Source organism: Anolis sagrei, chromosome 4 (genome assembly GCF_037176765.1).
Source record: "Anolis sagrei isolate rAnoSag1 chromosome 4, rAnoSag1.mat, whole genome shotgun sequence".
Taxonomy (NCBI): Eukaryota; Metazoa; Chordata; class Lepidosauria; order Squamata; family Dactyloidae; genus Anolis; species Anolis sagrei.
This window is the reverse complement of record NC_090024.1, coordinates 104,777,724-104,803,243: the sequence shown is the minus strand read 5'-3', so window position 1 is coordinate 104,803,243 and position 25,520 is coordinate 104,777,724. Positions and strand designations below refer to the sequence as shown.

General features: G+C 39.5%; 1 protein-coding gene across 2 annotated transcripts in view; it reads right to left on the bottom strand.

Annotated features, from left to right (window-relative positions):
• GABBR2 (gamma-aminobutyric acid type B receptor subunit 2) overlaps nucleotides 1-25,520 on the bottom strand; it is a 418,186-nt gene that overhangs the window by 124,450 nt on the left and 268,216 nt on the right. For both annotated transcript variants that reach the window (XM_060774637.2, XM_060774638.2), the window contains exon 13: nucleotides 11,929-12,051. In XM_060774637.2, the coding sequence (XP_060630620.2) occupies nucleotides 11,929-12,051 (123 nt within the window). The remainder of the gene's footprint in view (nucleotides 1-11,928; nucleotides 12,052-25,520) is intronic.

The window sequence follows — 25,520 nt, the reverse complement described above, 5'->3', positions numbered from 1 at the left end:
CTTCACCCGCCATGGAACAGCTGGCAATTGCCATCAGGCAGGCGGAGCAGCTGAAATGGACAGCTCTCACTTTCAGCTTCTGGCTGCCTGCCATATTCCTGAGCTGTATGGAGAATGGCTGGCTTTGGAAGCACATTCTATCATGCAGTAACATTTGGTTTACAAGAAGACGAGTGGGATTCAAAGAAGAATTCAATGCACATAGCTTGAAATAGGAAGTGGAAGTGGAGGGCTATAGCGATGGTCAAGCAACTAATAGACTAATGAGCTCTGCCCCACGACAAGCAGCACACCCTTGGAAAGTACCTCCATCAATTACATGCTTCATTTCGTAATGCACTCTCCTTTTATAAAGTTCTCCCTAATCCAGCTGTTAGCTGATTGAATTGCCTGGCAAGGACAATTTAAATAGTGTGTGAGAGAGTTAGGACTATATGTTACTTGTTATTTCAGTTTTAACTTACATACTGGAACACATGGATAGCCAGAATAAGAATAACAAAAACCCTACCGATTTGCCAAAACATTTTAATCAGAACACAATATCATTCCATTTGCCACATGCTCTATGCCATATGTGCTCTATGTACTCCAGTGCTACTAATTGGTTGAGCTCACATAATGTCATAGAACATTATTTATGAACATTCAGGCTGCACAGTAGACATAGATATTAGAATATTTGCAGTTATGCAAAGAGGAGGTAATCAATTTAATTAGGATTAAACCTCATATAACCACAGACATGCATTTGTGACCCAAGCTTAGAAAAGGAAAAGAATGTGGGATGGACAGAAGCTAAGGAACAAGGCGATAAAGTCATTTCGATAGTCAGCTCACATAATAAAAAAGCATATTAAGTAAGAGACTGAGGCTGCACCTGCAACCTCAATCCTGTCTAGGAATTTATGCCTCCCTGCTTCCAAGACTATCCACTTGTTCAAGGGAAAGTAAAAAAAAACCTCCTACAATGTGGAACTTGGACTGTAATGTCATTTATAAAAAGCCTACCTGCCTTGCTTTCAATCTTTGTTTAAAATGCATGGTTTTAGGGAAGGGGCAGCCCTGTTTTCTTGTTACTGGTCAGTGGTTCTCAACCTTCCCAATGCTGCGACCCCTTAATGCAATTCCTTATGTTGTGGTGACCTCCAACCATAAAATTATTTTTGTTGCTACTGTAAGGGACCCCAAATTTGGGCCCCTATTGAAGGTCCGGTCGCGGGAGGCAAACAGGCAAAATGTCCAGTCTCAGGAGTAGATAAAAAACAAGGTTTATTCCATTATGGCCATAAGGAGATGGATCAGCCGTAATGCACTCGCAGGACACAGTACTTGAAAAAGGCTGTGGTGCCCCACACCCCTTGACCACATGTTATCTAGGTTTTTCTTATCCATCAAGATTCTACTGCACATGTTTTCTTGGGCAAATTTCAGCCAAATATCTGTTGCCACTCAAGTCCCAGCCCATGTTCAGCCCACGTTCAGCAAGCCCTATTTATTTATTTATTTTATTTGCTTTATTTTTATACCGCATTTTTCAGCCTAAATTGGCGACTCAATGCGGTTTACAATACAATTTATATAACAATCACAATTAGTTAAAACACAACATACACGACAGACAATACAAGACAAACCAACGTGGTCATCAACGCCTCAGTAAAATCAGATTCCGTTCTCATAATCCTTCTACCATTCCTTTGTTCATTTATACCGTCTTCATGAGTTCAGTTGCCTTGTTGACCGAACGCCTGTTCATAGAGCCATGTCTTGACCTTCCTCCGGAACTCTAGCAACGAAGGGGCCTGCCTGATGTCTACGGGTAGGGCATTCCATAGCTGAGGGGCCACCACCGAGAAGGTGAAGCCTTACCTTCATGACTACCTTATATCTATTGCAGAACACAGAATTTCTTGGAGCATTTCCACTCTGATGCTGACGTGCTGCTCCTTTTCTGCAGGGAGGGGTACCAAAACGAATTTACTACAGGCTTGAACCTCCTTCACTACTTCATAACTGTAATTTTGCTACTGTTATGAAACGTAATGTAAATATCTGATATGCAGGATGTATTTTCATTTACTGGATGAAATTTGGCACAAATATCGGATACGCCCAAATTTGAATACTGGTGAGGTTGGGCTGGATTGATTTTGTCATTTGGGAGTTGTAGTTGCTGGGATTTATAGTTCACCTACAATTAAAGAGCATTATGAGCCCCACCAACGATAGAATTGGGCCAAACTTCCCCCACAGAACTCCCATGACCAACAGAAAACACTGTGTTTTCTGATGGTCTTTGGTGAGCCCGGTGATACCCCCTCATGACCCCCCCCCAGGTGTCCCAACTCCCAGGTTGAAAAACGCTGTTCCTGGTGTATGTGATGAAGTTGCTCAAGGAGGGATGCAGAACACCCAATGAACAGAGAGAAAGAGGAACCAGAGGAAAAAGTGAGTGGAGCAGAAAGGGCACTGGGAACACAACAATGGAGAGAAGAGTGGCCTCTAAAGAAGGGCCACAGTGCTTAAGTTGGGTGAGAATGGACAGGGAAACCACCCTCGGAAAGTACCTGATGGAGTCCTTTCAAACTACTCAGTTGTGGTACTATGATTCCACTTTAACTGCCATGGTTCCATCTGATGAAGCTCTGGGATTTGCAATTTGGGAAGAGGTATTTAGTATTCCCAGGCAGAAAGCTTGCTACAGCATTGCAAACATGTGGTCAAAGCCATAAGGCAGCAGGGAGATGGTCAGATTTCACATTTTTATTTGAACTAATCAGCCATCTGTTTGGCCACAGGCTTTCTTCATCCATTTTGGAATTAACATGTTACTTTCAATATTGTTCAGAATAGCGTTTTCTTCCACCTGTTAATTGTAGCAGAAATAGAGATAAAGGATCCTTGAAGACCCACTGAGAAAAAGCAATCTCTAGTAGAAGCTTCCATGGATTCCAGTCCATTCTACCCGATTCATTAAATTTAGATTATTTACTATTTGAAAATTCAGACATTTTGGCTTGTGATCAACCATCTTTAACCATCTAAAAGGCCATTTGCTTTCTTCTCTGGATGACTTCAGCCCAGTTGTGACAACACTTATGCTTCAATCAATATTTGAATTGGATGTCACCTATGTTCATCGTCCCTCAGTCATCTATCATCATTTATAGTACAGACTCATTTAGACAAGTGTGAATAATGTGTAGCCAAAAGGAACCAACCACATGTAAGAGGAATATCGACATGCTTAGGGAACCCCATGATTTGCAGAGATACTCACTGAAAAAACCTTCCTATTCAGGTCTTATTGAACTAAATGTGCTGAAATGGCATGACAGCTGATTATGGAGGGATGAGACTAGAAGAGAGGGGAAAACACATGGTAAAATAGTATATCGTGGGAAATGACATCACGGCTGGCCAATATCTTGACAAGGAGCAGTCTGTGATTTTGTTTTAGGTCCTAATTGATTATATAATAATACATTCAACTGCTGGAAACCAGTCCTTACCAGAGCCCGGAAAGAGTGCATTTTCTGCAATTCATGTGTTACTTTTTAGAATAATTTGTTGTTGTTCATTTGTTCAGTCACTTCCAACTCTTCATGACCTCATGAACCAGCCCACGCCAGAGCTCCCTGTTGGCCATCAACACCCCCAGCTCCTTCAAGGTCAAGCCAGTCACTTCAAGGATGCCATCCATCCATCTTGCCCTTGGTCAGCCCCTCTTCCTTTTTCTTTCCATTTTCCCCAGCATCATTGTTTTCTCTAAGCTTTCCTGTCTTCTCATGATGTGGCCAAAGTACTTCATCTTTGCCTCTACTATCCTTCCCTCCAATGAGGAGTCGGGCTTTATTTCCTGAAGTATGGACTGGTTGGATCTTCTCGCGGTCCAAGGCACTCTCAGAACTTTCCTTCAATACCACAGTTCAAAGGCATCTATCTTCCTTTGCTCAGCCTTCCCTATGGTCCAGCTCTCACATCCGTAGGTTACTATGGGGAATACCACTGCTTTTTAGAATAATAGGGGATATTATTTTAGACACAAAGGGTAAATATTTTTGGACAGAATAACATCCGAATAATATGATCTTACTTGTTTCCATTTGACCATAGGGAAAGGCCAGTAATAAATAAAATGCATTATTAAACAAAATGGTAATATAGAAAACATAGCCTTCTCCCATAAAGTATTAGGTAATATTTCAGACAAAGATATTCATTACAATACAATACTGAAATGCATATTGATCCCAAAAAGTTGTCAGCTGCTCCTTGAAGTAATATAAACAGGAACTGGCTGAATTTCTCATGGGTCGATGTCCCATTACCCATTACCTGAGAAGGTCTAATCCCTTAACCTGGTCAATACCTCAGATAGAAGAAATATATCATTTCTACAGTGTAATCATAAGGAATATCAGTCAAGATATTATTGTTTTAATTTTAAGAATGTCAGTTGCTCAGCATCAGACCTATACAGAAAGATCTCTGCTTCAGTCATTGACAAAAAAGTATTCAGAAGCATTCTTGATATGAATATTTTTTGAAGATAATGGTGGTTTACTGCCAGTCTGAGTGGACAGAACTGAATTACATGAACCCATGGCCTGATTTAGTGTAAGGAGGATGCTTCATATCTTCAGTACTGGTCATTGCGGAAGTGCCCTGGCTTGCAAAGTTCTGATATCTGCATTTAGCTGCACATAGATTAACTTGGTACGAAAGCAACAAATTGGAACAAAAGAGCCAAGGGCTAAACAGGATGACGGCAGTGTTTCCTCTCTCTGAAGAGCCAGTTAACTGGAACTCTGGTGAGGATGAGCAATACAAATTGGAGCACAGAATGAGCTATTCCTAAAACAGCTATCTATAATTCATAACTGAGGTCTCATGTAGTCATTAATAAAAATATCCTGGGGAATCTCTCAAACTATAAATGACCATTTTCTAAAACAATATGTGTTTCCTACACAGGGCAAATATTTTGTGTCTGATTTTGATGCCTGAAAATCTATTCTTTGCAAGTAAAATCTGGCAACGCTTATGATCATGTGGTCAGATTAATTCATTGGTATTTCAAGAGGACTCATTTTTTTCAGTACTGCAGCACAGATTGGGAGAGATGCACAGAATCACTGAAAATACCGACTGTAGTCTGGTTTTTAACATATTCTCCAACATCCATTGTGTTTTAGATAGTAAACTAGTGGCTTCGGGATTCAACAATTTAGCAATGGGAGGGGCAAAAAATAAAGCCATTACTCCCTAAAACAATAATGCTGCCCCTCCATGTAATTTTCTTTTAGTCTCAATATTTCTGGCACTAGCAGTAACTTGAGAATGCTGTTTAGGTATCCAAAGAAAAGAGGCAGATTTATCTAAGGAATGTAAACAAAGCAAACAGAAGACTTAATTTCAATGCCTCACATTGTGTGATACTAGAAGTCTGTAGCTGAAGCCTTGGATGGTCTCTACTCAGTAAAAGGAACTAGAATAATTGAGTTGGAAGAGACCTCATGGGCCATCTAGTCCAACTTCCTGCCAAGAAGCAGGAAAATCACATTCAAAGCATCCAGTCACTGTTTAAAAGCCTCCAAAGATGGAACCATCACCACAGACCGGGGCAGAGAGTTCCACTGCTGAACAGCTCTCACAGGAAGTTCTTCCTAATGTTTGGGTGGAATAATAATAATAATAATAATAATAATAATAATAATATTTATTTATATCCCGCCACATCTCCCCAAGGGACTCGGAGCGGCTTACATGAGGCCAAGCCCAACAACACAATCTCCTTTCTTGTAGTTTGAAGCTATTGTTCCTTGTCCTAGTCTCCAGGGCAGCAGAGAAGAAGCCTGCTCCATCCTCCCTATGACTTCACCTCACATATTTATACATGACCATCATGTCTCCGCTCAGCATTCTCTTCTGCAGGCTAAACATGGCCAGCTCTTTAAGCTCCTCCTCCTAGGGCTTGTTCTCCAGACCCTTGATCATTTTAGTTGTCCTCCTCTGCATACATTCCTGCTTGTCAACATCTCCCTCAAATTGTGGTGTCCAGAACTGGACACAGTATTTCAGGACTAGTTTGCATTTGAAGCACAAATTTAAGAATCAAACAAGAAAATGCAAATGAATCTTGTAGTGTATTTCAATTGATGATGAAGCACTATTATAGCACTATAATATATAATATAAACAATGCCACTAAGACAGCAGATGAAGATGGATCTACTTAATCATCTACAGTGATGGGCTACATAAATCAATGATGATAATGATGGTGGTGATACACAACTGAAAAAAGCAAAATGAAACCTTCCACCAACATATAAACTTTTCCTTAGCAGACAAATGTAAAGCATATTTTACATGGAGCGCATCATGTAAACATTCATTCCTCAACTCTACTGAAATTTGGTTCCAGAGAATGTCCCATAGGATGCTAAATCCAATGTGAGCTCAATGTAGAGTAGGATCACTTGAAAGATTAAGACATGTTATCAGCTCATTGGCTTCAATGGGTCTACTCTATTTGGGACTCATGCTGGATTATGCCCATCAAGTGCCTCCTGGAATTTTTAGAAAGCTTATTAGGAAGAAGTTAAATCAAACTGGGTTCAGTGGACATGTACATAGAACAGACAGACTTAAGGTGGGTAGACGAATTTCTTTTTATGAATCCCAGTATACTGAAGGTACCATTATCTGTATGAATACGAAATCCAGCTTGGGAAGAATCCCAGATCATTCTGAGTAACTGGCCTTTAAAAAGATATCTCTTATAAAAGTATGATTAAGTGGCCTTGATACGGTAATAAGTAAAGGAAATTAAATTTCTGAATGTTATGCAACACATCAGAACTGATTATTTCAATGGTCCCTCCTGACCTTAAAATCCATGTAGCTAAACCAGGAATACTTCAAAAGAATGAGAGGGGGAATAGCTCAGAACACCAACCTTTCACCATTAATTACCATATCTTGCTCCCTAGTGTCCCTATCAAGTCCCCATGTACAATTTAAAACAACAACATGCAAGTTGTGGGAAATGCAGCTGTTGGAAGGATGATGCACCACAGGTCCATCTATGGCTGAAACACTTTCAAATACATGTACGCTTGCCCCAAGCAAGAACAATGACAAAGGAATATCAATCTGGCTTGAATGGGATTCTTCACTCTAGCCTTGTTGTGCTGATCTGTCTTCTATCTCTCCAGACTTTCCCTTGTGTGTCCACAGTTTTTATGTAGCCCAGAAGGAAGGCTATGTGCCTTTCTTCTGATTTATGCATGGGATCTAACTATTGTAAGTGTTCTATAAATAATCACTATCAATTTGTCAATCAGCATTAGAGGATTAGTTTTAAATGTATGTATTTTAGTAGTTATACGCCCATCTTGGATAATTCTAAAAGAAAAGGAAAGATGAATAATGAAATAAAAATACGTGATTGTAAAATGCTATACAGTTTAAAAGATTATGACAAAAGCACAGTTTCATAAAAAGTAAATGGTACTACCATAGATTAGTTTTGGTATGCACTGAATAACAGATTGTTTCTGCTTGCCTGCCTCTATTTGGTTCAAGCAGAACCTACAGAAAGTGTGGACAATACAGTATGTGGCTTTCCCAGTTACCAAGATTTTGAGAAGGCAAGGCCCATATATTTTCAAATGAATAAATCTGTTGCAAAAAAACAGCAACATAACAATTGAAGTATCTTAAGGATCTCATCATGACTTCAAGGCCTTTTCTGAGTTCTTCCATAATTAATAATAATAATAAACTTTATTTATACTCCGCCACCATCTCCCCTACGGGGACTCGGGGCAGCTTACATGAGGCCAAGCCCATACAACAAATTACAATAAAATAAACAACATCACAGAAAAATACAGAACATATGACTAAAATAAACAAAAGAAAGCAGTAAACCAAACATAATGACAGTGAGCGGGCCGCATGTACATAAAATGATTTAAAAACTCAGGGCGAGATAAAGGAGCAGAATTATTTGTGAGTGAAAACTCGTAGAGAGACAGGGTGATAGACTGACCTTCATACATGGGGGGGGGGGTGTACTCCTAGGACAAAGACTTTGAGGGGAACAATAGGTTAAGAATATGTAAATAGTCTCCAAAAGCGCAATGGCAGAGCCAGGTCTTGAGATTCTTTTTAAAGGTTTCTAAGGTAGGGGGTTTCCTAATCTCTCCAGGTAATGAGTTCCAGAGTCGGGGGGCCACAGAGGAGAGGGCTCTCTCCCTTGTACCCACAAGGCGAGTCTGAGAAATTGGTAAGGGTGAAAGGAGGGCCTCCCCTGAAGATCGAAGAGTTTGGGCTGGTTCATGGAGAGAGATATGATCATGAAGGTAAGCAGGTCCCAAACCGTTTAGGGCTTTATAGGTCAGAACCAGCACCTTGAATTGGGACCAGAAAATGAACAGCAGCCAATGGAGCTCCTTAAACGGGGGTAGACCACTCCCTGTAAATTGCCCCAGTTATTAATCTGGCTGCCAATTGTTGGACAAGTTGTAATTTCCGGGCTGTCTTCAAGGGTAGCCCCACATAGAGTGCATTGCAGTAATCCAGTCTAGAGGTAACTAAAGCATGGACCACTATGGTAAAGTCAGACTTCACGAGGTATGGTCGCAGTTGGCACACGGGTTTTGATGCTCTCCCAGCCACTGCCAACACCTGTGCTTCAAGCATCAGCGCGAAGTCCAGGAGAGCCCGCAAACTGCATCTAGATACATTCTCAAATTGGGAGAAGAGAACATGTGATCCATTAGGTCAGTGGTTCTCAACCTGTGGATCCCCAGATGTTTTGGACTTCAACTCCCAGAAATTCCAGCCAGTTTACCAGCTGTTAGGATTTCTGAGAGTTGACAACCAAAACATCTGGGGACCCACAGGTTAAGACTACTGCTTTAGGTGCTTTGTATTACAGTTCACAGAAGTTTCCGCCTGAAGCCATAATACTAAAGGATTATGGGGAATGTATTCGAAAACACAAAGCAAGCCCTAAATCAGTGAAGGTATTATTTATTCATTTGTTTATATCTTGTGCATTTTCTATAATGGAACACAAAATTTAGGATTTCCCATGAGGTTTTCCAGGTAGGCACTGAGGAGATTCAGAATAGCTTAAGCTTCAAAATGATCAGTCCATTCTATGTATCCAAAGTGTATTACAGGATCAAATCACTAACTTATATTTACAAGAGATTAAGACAGAATTGATATATAACTACAAAGGCTTAAAAAAACCCAAGTATGCTAATAACATATGCTTCCACTCTCCAAAAAAAGCATCTTATGCATGTAGAAAGAAAGTTGTAAGAACACAAACAGATACACAAATGCGTATGCTGTCAAAGCAAAGCAAGGTGAAAAGAGAAACACTGGAAATGGGAGGATAAAACAGCAGCTGGGAGGCAAGTATTAAGTGCAGAAAAGATTAAAGAAGGAGAATCATTCTGAATTTTTAAACAGACTTTATATTAGCATGTAGTATCAGCATCTATAAAGGGGTCTAAAATGATTAAAATCAGTTTGAATAATGCTGGGATATTGTCTTCAGAACCACATATTGCTAGACAAAAAAGACAGCTAGTTTTTCATATTTATTTTTGGTGGTTAAAAAAGACTCGTTTGCTTATTATTATTTTTGAAGGCTCTCTTGCAAAAATGTCTCCTTATTTCTATCACTTTCTCATGCTTTTGCTCTCTGCTAACCTCGTCTGCCCGCAATGACATCATCATGTAGCTAAATGTAGGAAAGGGCTATCTATGCAAATTTCAAAGGTCCTTACTGCATTGCCACCGATATGTGTAATTTGGGCCTGCAAATGTTCTTAACTGACTTGGGACTGTTCAGACATTACTTTCACTACATTGATCAACAGCATAAATAAGAGCGATCCTTCTGCACTCTCATGAGGCAATGTCTACGTCACTGCTGTGTGAGAAGTTTTCATTTTCCTAAAAGATACACTTCTTATTTATTTCCTATTCTTATATAGTCATGTTTAAATACTGCCTTTCTATCATAAAACTTTTAAGTCAACAAATGTATAAACGCAAACTGTAAAATCCACTGAGATATCAAGGATAACAATTAAATAAATCAAGACAACTGCCCAAAACAACAGTGTTAAAATAATCAATCCATTACCTAAAGAACAGAAGAAACATTGTCATAAAGGTAACTTTGGGAAGAATATAATGTAAAAATTATGCCCCCGCTTCCCCCACCCCCCCGGCAGGTGTAGTTCTTGGCTACATTATCACTACTCTTGCTTTGAACATCAGCCTTTTATATTGTCTCCCCAGGTTTTGCAGAAGCTAACCAAGCACAGAATCATTGAATCATAGAGTTGGAAGAGACCACATGGGCCATCCAGTCCAACCCCCAGCCATGCAGAAATTGGGTTCAACACCTAGATAGCTTACATCAAGACTACCTCTGCTAACACAGAGAACCTCTGATAGAGGTATTTCCAAGTATGCAGCCTTTCATAGGCTCTGTAATTCAGCTTTTACAGTACAACAAGGGAGGAAATTGTGTTACACTAGATGTTATTTCTGTTGGTTTTGTTCTCCAGGAATTGACCAATAAGAAAAAAGTAGTTGGCTATCCCTGAATTAAAAAAAAATACAGACATGATTGCAATCAGCATTACCTGGTAGGTACAGACAAGTGCAATTTATAACAAAGATCTAACTGCTTCATCAACCCTGGGAAAATGCTTTGGAATGGCATTTCACATTTCTCAGCCTGTTTCTCAAGTCAACAATCTGAGACGTCATTCAGAGAACATCATGTAGATCCCTAGATTGTGTCACAGCCTTTTGTAAGCATCAAAACAGCCATCGTCTCCCACAGCAATTACTAGAACCTCTCAAAACCAAAGCAAACATATCTCAGATCTTAACCATAGGCTGCAGCTCCAGTGTGTGTTTTCCCTTTAAATCAAATACAGCTAATTCACACTAATTTCGCAATGATACAAAACAAATTCTATTATCCAATACCAGACATTCACAGAAATGCGAGAGAAAAACCTAAACATACCAATAAGCAAATGGTATTTAAGAGAAATTCCATTTTAGATTAATACATACAACATTCTTTGTCTTGAAGCAAATCTTTTACAAACAATTTTTATTGATTAGCCAGTTGGCCTTATCAAAAACAGACAGTGCAAACACAACATACAACATACGAAGCAAATCTTTTAGATATTCAACAGTTGCATACATAGAACCCCTTTCATTAAACAATGTGACTTTTCCTCCTGCTTTGAGTACTTCCTGCTTCCTAAATCTTTCATTGTGAAAGGGTATTGCACACCACTGAAAAGTCTGATTAGTCAAACAGCATGCTATGAATTCTGTCATCCTCGACCTTTGCATTTCCAGGGTGACCTTTTTTGGAATGACATTAATGCAGACCAAGTGCATAAATGAACTCAGCTGAGGAAAATAATGGATATTGGCATTACAATATCTAAAGATCCACAAGAACACTGAAAGCTTAGCTCTGAATACAGTGATCTTTCAAACAGATGGCTTTATTGTAAGTCTTTATTTTATGTCTAGCTTGCATTAGTTCCTCATGAATTCTGCTAATGGAGTCTAAAAATCTATTATTTATTGCAACACCATCTCTTATAGACCACTAGTAGAGAGCTCCCCTGTGTTTACAACATTACTGCATCTAAAATCTCTGAAGCATAGCAGAGATGCAAGACTATATTTAAACTGCAATTGCAATTTTCTTTTTTCATAAATATTTTTTCCATTACAGTCCACTAAAAAATAAAAAATCCATACCTGACTTCTAATATTTTTCATTCATTGTTTTGCATTACAGTCTCAAACAACAAATGGGGAAGGATTATAACTTCAATAACATACCTCCATATTGTATTTCTCCACTGTTCTCTGCAAGGGATCAACAACTTGCCAGCAAATCAAGATGCAAAGATCTATTAGCAGCATCCCTCCAACTATCACCATCAATTTTTGGTCTTTGATGATCTAAGGAGAAAAAGAAGACAGCATAGGTGGGTATTCTCATTTAACTCTGAGAGTACAATGAAGCTTTCCTTAAGTGCCATGAATATATAGTACTGCTAAGAAGCTTTGAATTATACATAGAAAAGATGTCTGTAATATGGGAAGACAAGAAAAGGTCTTTTCACATGCTACATTTACATTGTTTTTTATTTGCCAAGCAAAGCCAACTGAACAGACAATAGTACTCATAATTTTAACATATTCTGCACACATATACAAATCCTAATCAAATGTTTTTATGCTCATATTTATGTAGAAATACATGCATTACAGATTCTGCCAGAAACTATAACTAAAGTACCAATTCAACTACCTTCCAAAATCATCTTTTTTTTTTAGTTTTTATTAAGTTTTTTAGTATAAAAGACAAACAAAACATATACAGACATATACAGACATATATCTCATACAGATTGGTCTACCCTATACAATATTATACTTTCCCCCAAATATTCCCTCCCCTCACCCTCCCCCTCACTACAAAACCTATTACATATATAGCACATACAGAATAAAATAATAATAATAATAATAATAAAAAAACATTTATCCTTGTCTAGCTTCCAGGGTGGTTCGGGCGGAGATTTGTTTGTTTCCTTGTGTTCCTAGTTAAGTTTTAAATCATTCTATGAGTTACTACGGTCGGTTGTTATCTTTATCTGTTTCTTAACTATATTATTATATCGTTCTTGTTTCTTCTATTTTATTTTACTATATTTTTATCTAGATACATAATGAATTTGCTCCAATCGGTGCTTTCTTGTGTTGATGTGTTCCTCTTTAGTTGTTGTGTTAATTGATCCATGTTCATGATGTCCATGGCTTTGCTTAACCATGAACAGATAGATGCAGTTTCCTTGTTCTTCCAGACTCGGGCCACACTTATTCTTGCAGCTGTGCTGAGGTAGAATAGAATCTTTTCATCATTTTTGCTCATGTTTTTTTCGTTCATTCCCAAGAGGAAGCATTCTGGTCTGAAATCGAGGTCTATTTGTAGTATCTCCTTTATTTTCTGGTACACTTCCTTCCAGAATTGTTTCATGTTCCTGCACTCCCACCACATGTGTTTGAATGTTCCCTTTTTTCCATGGCACCTCCAGCAGTTGCCCTCGATCTTTCCTTTACTATATTTTGCAATTTTGTCCGGGGTTTGGTACCACATGTAAAACATTTTTATCCAGTTCTCTTTGATTTCCGTGGCATATACGTATTTTAACTTTCTTCTCCACATTGTTTCCCATTCGTGCATTGTGATTGTTCTTCCAATTAGTCTGGCCCAATTCGTCATTACTTCCTTTACTTGCTCTTCCTCCGTACTCCAGCCTAGTAACTGTTGGTATAGCCCTTTAATCGTTTTCTTTTCCGTTCTTAGCACCTTGTCCCATGTGTTTTCTTTTGTTTCAAAGCCTCTTCTCCTGTCTTCTTTGTAATTTTCTTTAATTTGCCAGTATTGGAACCAAGAGAATTTGGGTTCTAGTTGTTGTATTTCTTCTAATGTTTTGAGTTCCATCCCCAGGTTGGTCTTCTTTAGTAGTTGTTTGTATGTTAGCCAACTTCCCTTTGATGTTTCCCTTCTTTGGTCTGCTTCGTTCGGTGCTATCCACATTGGTGTTTTTGTGTACCATCTTTTCTTGTACTTATTCCATACCTTAAGTAAGGATGCTCTCAGTGGATGGTTGTTGAAATTTCTTTCCGTTGATGCTTTGTCCTTCCAAAGATAACTATGCCATCCTCTGCTTATCCCTTCCCCTTCTAATGTCAGTAGCTTGTCGTTTCTAAGTGTCGCCCATTCTCTAGTCCATGATAGAGCCGCCGCGTCGTAGTACAGCTGGAGGTCAGGTAATCCTAACCCCCCTCTCCTGGGGTCGTTGCTCATATTTTTGAATCTTATTCTTGGTCTTTTATTCTGCCATACAAATCTGTTAAGATCTTTTTGCCAGTTTGATATTATGTTTCTTCCTCTGATGACCGGGATCATGCGAAAGAGGTACAGTACCTCCGCCAGGACATTCATTTTTGCTACCGCAATCTTGCCTAGTAGAGATAGATCTAATTTCTGCCACTGTTTCATTTTCTCTTTTAGTTGTTTCCATTTAGGGTCGTAATTATTTTTTATTAACTGGGCGTTGCTAGTGGTTAGTTGTATTCCTAGGTATTTGACCTTTGACGCGATTTCCACCCCCGTTATCTCTCTCAGATCTTCCTTCCCCTCTTTTAATCAGAATGGATTGGTTGCAAATGGCCTAACCCATACCAAATGATTTCATTGGGATCTAAGTACAACTAACTTAATGTACATTAAAACTGCATGCAAGGAATAATTGTTGGCTTCAACACAATATACTTAATTGTTTATAGGTGTGAATGTTTCAACTGACCACCTTGATTAGCATTTGATGGCCTGGCTGTTTTTTGGTGTGGCTTGTTAGTGCCTGGGGGAATCTTTTGTTGAGAGGTGATTAGCTGTCCCTGATTGTTTCCTCTCTGTTGTTTTGCTCTTGTAATTTTAGAGTTTTTTTAAATACTGGTAGCCAGATTTTGTTCATTTTCATGGTTTCCTCCTTTCTGTTGAAATTGTCCACATGCCTGTGAATTTCAATGGCTTCTCTGTGTAGTCTGACATGGTGGTTGTTGGTGTGGTCCAGCATTTCTGTGTTCTCAAATAATATGCTGTGTCCAGGTTGGTTCATCAGGTGCTCTGCTATGGCTGACTTCTCTGGTTGAAGTAGTCTGCAGTGCCTTTCATGTCCCTCAATTCATGTTTGGGTGCTGCATTTGGTGGTCCCTATGTAGACTTGTCCACAGCTGCATGGTATATGGTAGACTCCTGAAGAAATGCTGGACCACTCTCACAACCACTATGTCAGACTACACAGAGAAGCCATTGAAATCCATAAGCATGTGGACAATTTCAACGAAAAGGAGGAAACCATGAAAATGAACAAAATCTGGCTACCGAACTCAACAGCAAAACAACAGAGAGGAAACAATCTGGGACACCTAATCACCTCTCAACAAAAGATTCCTCCAGGCACTAACAAGCCACACCAAACAACTGCCAGGCCATCAAATGCTAATCAAGGTGGTCAGTTGAAACATTCACACCTAGCTCCAATAGACAAGAGTTCTTTGTCTCACCCTGATCATTCCACAGATCTATAAACTCAATTTTCCTAGTTCCAATAGACCTCACTACCTCTGAGGATGCTTGCCATAGATGCAGGCGAAACGTCAGGAGAAAATGCCTCTAGAATATAGTCATATAGTCCGAAAAAACCTACAACAACCCAGTGATTCCAGCAATGAAAGCCTTTGACAATACATAAAGATCTTTATTCTAAAAGGCTTGTTGGACCAGAAACTAAAAAGCACCTCAATTTATTATTATTATTATTATTATTATTATTATTATTATCATACTATAGTTTTAAGCAACAGGTTTTTATTTTTCTCAATTTAGAGTAAGCAACAGTGCTGGGGAAAATGTAATGTAACGTAACTTGCCATATGTTGGTTCATTTTCAACAGATGGCCTTTTAATCGTGCATTTGGTGGTGTTCATTTTATTTAGCATGGAGGTGTTGACTTCTATAAAATCAGCTCCCTCCTCATATATTTATATTAGTAACTCAGAAAAAAAATCCCAAGGAGCATCTAATGTTATCCTTAATAAGAGAGGCATTTCACGGTGCTAGTAAATCTTCTAGGATTGCAGTCTTAATTGTATGGAACTCACTGGGCGTTACCTATGCATAGAATATTTAGTAGAAGGCTGGAGCTCCGTTAGTATTGATGGGTAAAACATTCCAATAATGTGAATTTAATATGTTACCTATCAGAATATCCTTTAGGCATCTATGGAGTCATTTTGCTCAGCCACGTCCTAGTCCATACTTAGATCCCACCCAAGCCCAGCTTTATGACATGTATTACTGCTCCCTTAGTCCTGCTACACAGAGCTCTTGTGTATGTGTGGTAAATACTGTATATCCAAGGGTAAAAAGCAACTATAGGTCCAATAAGCAAACTGTGTAGGAGAAGGCAAACCTAGGATGCCTTTACATTGTAGCATTAATACACTTTGACATCACTTGAACTGTCATTACACAATGCTGTGGAATCAGTCCTCACCTATCTTATTTTCCCTTTATCCCAGCACCTTTTTCTGGGAGCCTGAAACGCCCATTTGAAGCCAAGAGAGCAGCTTCAAACCAAGAGTAGAGATCCATTGGCACTTGAAGATAGGTCAAATTGTGGGTAAAGGGACACAAGAATACTTTTTTCTTATATTTTCTAGGCATTTGGGAAAGGATAAGGGGCAGGCTTTGGGCAGGTTGGGGGGATTGTGAGGGCATGAGTTTTAAATGCCATTTTAAATGTATTTATTGTATTTTAATTCTGTTTTTACCACACTGTTCAACACCTTAAATCAAGAAATAGTTTTCTAAGATCTACAGATATTCTCACAGGAACACCACAGCAAGCAAGAGTCCAAAAGTGGCAGGCTAAAACCCAGCACCTCAATTCATAGCTAATACCAAATGAGAGACTCCCTCCTGAGCACACAGAAGACTGGGCAACTTGGGGGGCAGTGAACAGACTGCGCTCTGGCACTACGAGATGCAGAGCCAACCTAAAGAAATGGGGCCACAAAGTGGAGTCCACGACATGCGAATGTGGAGAAGAGCAAACCACAGACCACTTAATACAATGCAGCCTGAGCCCTGCTACATGCACAATGGAGGACCTTCTTATAGCAACACCAGAGGCACTCCAAGTGGCCAGCTACTCCAAGTGGCCAGCTACTGGTCAAAGAACATTTAATATAATGCCAAGTTTTTAAACTTTGTGTTTTCCCAAATACATCACAACTGTACCGTTGGTTCGCTCCTGATACAATTAATAAATAACCACACTGTTACACCCTTGCTATGCCAGCTCCACTGACTGCCTATTAGCTTTTGAGCACAATTCAAAGTGCTGGCGTTGGCCTATAAAGCCCTTAACGGTTCTGGCCCAGTTTACCTATCCGAACGTATCTCCCACTACGAACCACCTAGGACCTTAAGATCATCCAAGGAGGCCCTGTTCGCTGTCCCCCCACAATCGCAATCGTGGTTGGTGGGGACAAGAGACAGGGCCTTCTCTGTGGTAGCCCTTCGGCTATGGAGTTCCCTCCCAAGTGAAATCAGATCCGTTCCTTCCCTCCTGAACTTCGGGAAAGAGTTGAAATCCTGGCTGTGTGATCAGGCTTTTGTGGACTAGACCAATGTGATGGTAGCTATGGTTTAATGGATTCTAATGGACTTGAATGGACTGTGTGTAGGAGGGCGATTTAATTCTGGTGATTGTTCTAATGTTTTACTGTTTTTATGATGTTTTTATAATGTTGTATACTGTTTTTAACCTAAGATATATATTTATGCTTTTGTTGTCAGTTGCCCCCTGTCCCTCTGTGGAGGTTGAGATAGGATGGGATATAAATGTCAGAAATAAACAAATACTTATTTTTATTTTTTTTGGCTTTTGTATTGCACTTTTTCAACTTGCCTAGTGTGGGACTGTTAGCCACCTTGAATCCCCACATGATGATGTTGATGATTTTATTTCTTGTGCTGGTCTATGACCGAAGTAAATGATTTGATTTGATGATGATGATGATGATGATGATGATAAGAATAATGCATTCTTTCCACATTTCTCATCAAGAAAGCTATGACTACTTCATTTTAGTTCAATGCCTTCCTGAACCCAATCTGAGCAGGAACTGAGTACTCATTACACCTTCCAGATCACTACATTAATACAGCATGATGTTATGAGAAACTGCTAACAAATGGTTAAATTCCCTACATTTTATTGGATCAGGCTTCTGACCCATCTAAGGTGATAAGCAGCTTACAAATATTAACTTTAATTTTTTAATACAAAAGGGAAAAATAGAACAAAGGGACAGAGGTTTTCTTAGTGATTCACCAAACTATCGCCATGCCACAGCATAGGATCCTAAGCAGTTCAGTGCAGTTCAAGTCTGATTGTCTTGAGCTTGCTTGATTTACCCTCCTAGAGTAACAGGCAAACTGAAATCCTTTTGCAACCAAAATCCATAATTTCCCATATTTTGCAGCCGCACCAGGAGCTCCAGCTTATCTTGCTGTTTGTTAATTACTGCATGTATTTTAAAGTTCTATGCCTTTGCAGTTAGATGGCTTTCCTTAATTTGCATTTATTGGATCTATGACCTATCAATTATCATTAGGTTCCCTGGTCCCACCCCCTTTTTGGGTTTTGGAGGGAATAGAAGCCATTTTGGGTCAGTCCACACAGAGAAGTCTTTCATACAGGACATAAAACCAGGAGCTCCTGTAGAAAGCTTTGTCTTTTACAGCTTGTCCGGGGAGATACAGCCCCATAGCTTGACCAGAGAGATACAATCTCAGCACAGCTCTTTTGCTGAGGACTTTACAGCCTTACAGCTCCTTTGCTGAGGGAATCCAGTCCCACAGCGCTTCAGCCAGCCATCACTGAAACTTGAACACCTTCTTTTCCCCTGGAAGTCTACAAAGGACTCTGTTTGGTAAGGGCCACTCGAGGCAGTCAGAAGAAGTTGGTACCGGGTGTAGGGGCTCCACGCCAACAGAGGCAAAGACACACTGCCCAGATAAGAGGTTAAGGATTTCCCTATTAGTCAAAATACAGTTATGAAGATAGTGCCTGTCCCCTGTGGACAAGATTGAGAGAGCCAATAGACTATTAAGAAAGCCTTGATTTCAATAATAAAGAACTTTGTTGAACCTTTAAGCAATCTAAAGACTCTGTTTAAGGAAATCCAAAGGCCTTTAATCTGAGGCAGCCCTGGCGTCCCGTTGAGCACACAGAATTTATGCCCTGTCTGCTGTCTTTTGTACAGGCCCAGCGTGCGACAGCACAGTTCTCAATTTGGGAAAAGCCATACCTCATGGAATCATGAGAACAAAATGTGTTAACAGAAATATGCACAAAAGTTCATGGCATTAGGCAAATTTCTTGTAAAAAGTCATACATGTTGAAAAAAATTAATACACGGATGCACAAATGAATGCATATATTAAAAACAAGCCAACATTTGTGTGTGTGCATGGCCCCCTCCCTCTGTGGAAGTGACCTGGAAATAAGAGAAATTTCATGGAGCAATTTACACATCCATACTCAAGTCTGACAGTTCTTAAGTCCACAATTCACAAATTGGGAATTAAGAACACACTGTGAATATGAATGACCTCTCCTCTCCTTGGATGTGCAGTTGCTCCCTTCCTTTCCATAATTATGCTTTGGCTATGGAGCCCATTTGTGGTTACATCCAAATCAGATTTACCTACGGTTGCTCCCAACTAAGGTTATAGATACACCTGAAGCCAAGTTTTCAAATCCTGCTTTGGAGGCATCTCTATCTACTGCTAGCAGTTCTATTTGTTTAAAAGATTCATTATCTCAGCTTATCCACTTTGTTGTCTGTCAATCACATCAGGTGAAACATTATTCCACATGTAGCTCTACAATTCTAGAAAACATCAGCAGATTCTCCTGTCCTGCGATGTAAGTCTCTGCAATGACTCAGACACTGTCCTTTGGTACACAGTGCTGGCCTAGTACTGGCAGGGAGCTGGAGACGAGACAAAGTCACCTTGGAATTTGCAAACAGACCAGATAACAACAGAGTGAGGTGGAGCAAGGAGTGCTCTTTCCTTCCAGTTCTCTTGCAGACAGCTGGCCTGATGGGTAACTCTGATTCTAGTAGGATTATAATTAGAGGTAATAATGAAAGGAAGAAGGCAGACAGGAAGGACAAAGACAATGTACAAGCTTGCAAGACACCCTCAATCACCAAAGTAAGGTTTTCAGTTCAAGATGAAAGATATCTTAATGGGACTATAATAGAGATTTTTCTTGTTTGGATGGGGGCAGCAGTGCTAGGAAGGGGATTAGATTGCTGGTTATCTAATGAAATCTTTTCCTAGAAGGTCAACGTTCAGTAGTGATGTCTACATTGTCCTCTTTTTAATGGCATTGCTTTTGTTTATACCGCTAGTTTAATTGCATTTGAAATTTGTGTATACTACAAATTTTAAAGCAAAGTCTCTTTTTAATTTTTTAAGCCACCTAGACCTGGACTCAGAAAAAGGCAAGATTTAAAATCTTCTTCCTCTTCCTCCTCCTCCTCCTCCTCCTCCTCCTCCTCCTTTAAATCCTATCAATTTTATAGGGTATGTTTTAACTAACATTGCACAACATTCCAAGCAAATCTTGTGATGTAACCTTGTAAATTCTGTTTGTCCCTCAGTCATATAAATATTATGTGAATCTCCTTCCAGCATTATACCTAACTTAGATGTATTTTCTCATTGCAGTAAACTTTCAGTTGAGTTTCAAGCAACCACCTCAAGGTCACAGAAGGTAGTGCTAAAAAAACCTTTTTGTGACAGCCTTAGGCAATAAAAGAACAGAGGAGTAAGACGTGCATTTTCCCTAAATATAAGTCCAGAGCTTTCTAATATAGTCAGTAAAGTTCCTGACTACTTTCCAGAAAAATATATTTTGTGGTTCTTTAGCCACTGTGGTCAGTAACTATGAGGCAACTGAGACCAACAGGGAGGAACCATGGGATTTAACCATAAGCAAGCTATGGGTAGTTAGTCCAATCCCTATTCTCTCTTTCATTGAGTGGGAACTTTGCAAACAGCAGCTAATGAAGTAACTGTTTTTGATCGACTTTTGCATGTTATTTCGGTTAAAGAAGAGAATGGAGATTAAGATAACTTTGGAAAGCCCTGATTTAACTGACTGACACAATCAGTAGACTGTAAGAGCACTGATGGAATCCATTGCCACATGATGAAATGATCGGCCCTAGTCTAGGTTTCATTTTACAACAGATTAGACAAATGCATGGAGAATATATATTACTAAACATTATACTGAACTGAGCATACACACTCTGAGCTCTTTGGAATATTATGTGTGGGGAAACAAACTACAAAGGGCAGAAGTTACTCATCGTGTTTGACTTGTGGCTTTCCTATATTCACCAATCACTCACCACTTTTGAAAATGGACTTGAATCAATCCAGCAGAGCTTTAAAATGTTATTAGGTGACATGAATGGGGGAAGCTAGAATGCTTAACATCCTTTTGCCATACATAAAGCGGGGCTGGTAGAAGGGTAATACAAAAGGGCAGAGGAAACTTAGAAGAGGAATCTGAATTAGGTTTCAAGAATCTGAGAGAGAATCTATATAAATAAAACTGTAATGTTAGTTTATGGCAGGGGTCCTCAAACTAAGGCCCAGGGGCCGGATACGGCCCTCCAAGGTAATTTGCCTGGCCCTCGCTCAGGATCAACCTAAATCCAAAACGACTTGAAAGCACACAGCAGCAACAACAACAATCCTATCTCATCAGCCAAAAGCAGGCCCACACTTCCCACTGAAATACTAATAAGTTTATATCTGTTAAAATTGTTCTTCATTTTAATTATTATATTGTTTTTAAGTGTTTTTTGCAATACAAATAAGATATGTGCAGTGTGCATAGGAATTCATTCATGTTTTTTTCAAATTACAATCCGGCCCTCCAACTGTTTGAGGGACTGTGACCTGGCCCTCTGTTTAAAAAGTTTGAGGACCCCTGGTTTATGGGATTAACATAACTCAAAAACCATTGGGTGAATTGACACCAAATTTGGACACAATACACCTATTAGACCAACAAGTGACCATCACTCATAAAAACATTGGAAAACATAGCATAAGGGACTTTAAAAGCCAAAAAAGCAAAAAGAAGCTACAGCGCATGTGCAAAAACAACTCCCCCTTTCAAACAAAACACACAATATCATATCCACACTCTCTCCAAGACTACAGCTCCCAGCAACCCCTAGACCAGGCCCTTTCGGAGCAGAGGATGATCCAAATGCACTACTTCCAAGCTGCAAACTTTCTTCTCCTTGGATTTGAGACCATCCCAATATTTCCAATTTCCTATTCCTGGACTGCAACTCCCAGAAACCCTCCAGATAGATAAGATAGATAAAATAGATAGAGGTAGGTAGGTAGGTAAGTAGATAAATCAATCAATCAGGAGGACTGCTGGGAGTTGCAGTTCAAGAATAAGTAGAGAAGGAAGAAAGGAGAGAAAGGGAAAGAAAGGGGTGAAGGAAGGGAAGAGGAACAGAAGGAAGGAAGGAGAGAAGGAAAGGAGGAGAGAAAGAGGGAGGGAAGGTTGGCCACAGCAACACGTGCCGGGTACAGCTAGTACTATAATAAAATGGAAAGTGCAATGGTACACTGCACTGCTTCCTCTCAGAAAAAAAGGTAAACTACTTCATGATTTGTATGTAACTATGGTAATAGGCTGTTTAGGTTTTATTATGCTTAAATGTATAGAATTTGTTTTTAAATTTTGTGAACTGCTTTGTGAAATCACCAGTGCTAAAAAGTGCCATGCAAACATTTGAACTAATAACAACAGATAGAGGTAAACTCTAGAAAATTCAACTGCTTGGAGAAGTCAATGAGCTGTACAACAGTATTTTTGCTCATGTCAACATCTAGGTTGTGCCTGCAACAGATAACCTGTGTTTCTTTAAAAAATAGAAGTAAGACCATGACTTCCACAAGGGAAGGGGCTTGACATGGCTCTAGCCTGGGGTCTCAGCCAGCTACATTAGATGAACAGAATACAAAAAATAACTTTATAAAATATTGACTTTTGTTCTGTCCAACCAACTAAAATTAATTATTTTATGAGGCACATTACATAATCCTCTCATCATAGCCACGTTTTCTTTCACATCTATGATCTATCGTGATTCATACTCTTATATATACCAATTGATAACACGTGCCTGTTTTGATACGTTTTTAAAAAAATGCTTTTAAATTTAAAACTCAAATTTGCAAAAACAATTAAAAGCACAGGGCATGTCAGAAAACAATTGCTGGGTGGACAGTGTCTTTGAGCTTTGTCAGCACAAGCCTGCACAGGTGGACAATGCAAAATGACCACGACACGGGTCAAACTCCCTGGGTTAACAAACATAGTTGTGCTTTTTTGTTTCATATTACAAAATCAGGCTGCCCGTAACTTTACCAGGAAGTAGCAGACTTACAACAGATCCTGGTCTGAGTAACACATTGCTTCCCCTTCTCATATTTCCTATGCTGCTCATTGTGAAGTAGCAGGAAGGAATCCCTGCCAACAGTCCATTCACTTTCTATTCTAACACCTGGTTGAACTTTTTCTAATCAGCATTGAAACAATAAATAAATACTCTGTAGTAAAAATCAGAAAATTCATCTGAACTGTTGAGAAATCCTTGTGTTACCATCCAACACACACTTAATTAAGGAACGAGTTGAAATGGCACATGGAGGCCAAGAAATGCTCCCTTTTCTGAGACTTTGCACCCCTTGGTTTTTCCCATCACCTCAGCATATTCCACCACCAGTACCCACCAGAGATGAATTTCCAGTTCCTCAGCCTGTGAATTGGCAGAGACAATAATAGCCTTGGTTTGACAAAAGGCCAAACATTCTCAATGCCATGCCTGATAATAGAAGTAGTGCCAACTAGTGAGATGAAAAGAGAGAAAAGCTTTTGGCAGTAGATTGAGTAGATTGATAGCTTAGATGGCAAAAATGAGGACAATGGCAACATGCCCAGGACAAAACTACACAGCATCAGTCATACATCACACCCACATTGGCAGAACATGTTATTTAACATCCAGAATCTATCAGAACTGCACATCCCATTCAAACTCAGTGCTTCTATCTTACAATGCGACCTATCATAGATAGCTCTACTCTATCAACCTGAAAAGAGAAAAGAAAACACTCGGGAATGTTTTAGGGAGCCCTTCTCTCAAGTATCTTCTATTGGATTAATATCTACTAGGCAATCTCTGAAGCAAGAGCTTACTCCCCAAGCTGAACAAGCGGAAACTCTGAAAAGGCACTTTGTTGTTGTCATTTGTTCAGTCATTTCCGACTCTTCGTGACCTCATGGACCAGCCCATGCCAGAGCTCCCTGTCAACTGTCACCACCCCCAGCTCCTTCAAGGTCAAGCCAGTCACTTCAAGGATGCCATCCATCCATCTTGCCCTTGGTTTGTCCCTCTTCCTTTTTCCTTCCATTTTCCCCAGCATAATTGGTTATATGTGAACATAAGGCACTTATGATCACATATAACAAGAAATCAGAACTGTAGAGGGTTCTAGTTTAGTGCTCATGGACACTAAGAAGGTTCCTCCTTCAAGTGGGATTAGTTAAATTAACAAGGTAATAAAAAAACTTCCTTGTACATCTTGCTTTGAGCCTTCTCTAACAAGCAAGAATTGAAAACCAAAGTTAATGTCTGCCACTGATTCCTGGCTTTTACATGAACAATAAACAACCATCCCAAGCTTAGACAGGACATCAAACCTTCAATTACTGGCTAATTTAGCTGTTCTCAGGCTAGATGCATAGGATGCTGTTCGTCAACTGTAAATGACAATTCTTCATAGTTCTAGTTTTTCCAAAACAGTCTCCCATCTCTTCATGTTCTACTCTCACAACAGGAGCGACTTGCAGTTTCTCAGGTCGCTCCTGACACGACAAAAAAAAAGTTCTACTATTTGTACAGCTTTTGTACAAATGGGAGTTGCATACCCGACGTATTTATGAAGGAAGAAGGTTTCAGCTAGCTATATAATATGTAGACTCACATTTTAGGCTTGAATCAACGAGCCAGGACACCTCTAAGTAAGCCCATCTGTCATTTCAAGATACAGATTTGCAGGGAACAATAGTCCTCAAACTATAGTGAGGAATATTTAGGAGCCATGCTGGTCCTAAATATTAGAATAAACCAGATTCTGGGACGCACAGAAGGTGATCTTCAGCATTTTCTCCTGCGTCTCTTGGACATATCTCTTTCTTTAGAGTACAGATCTGTGTGTGTTGCACAGTCTTGCTTGCACACTTATAAAGAGGTTTGCTATCTTCCGACAACACGGATACAACATAATTCCAATTGCTAGTCCAACTACATTCCATAAATAGAATGGAAGGGACAAATTTGGTTCTTTCAACTGTTATGGTTGGGGTTGGCTGCCGGGCATGTTCTGTATCTCTTTAACAATGTATTTGCTATCCTATGAAGACACAATATAAAAACCATTAAATATAATGCACCACATTATATTTAAATAGCAAACTGCTATGAAAGAGTTAGGCATATATTCCCACAGAGATCTCCACAAGAAAATATTAATATATCCCCCCTTTTAAAAACAAAGAAAAGGAAACAAGCCAGGAGGTAAGCAATGAAGAAACTGAGAATGAGAAGTATTAGAAGAGTTAGAGCCCCAGTGGCGCAATGGGTTAAACCCTTGTGCTGGCAGGACTGC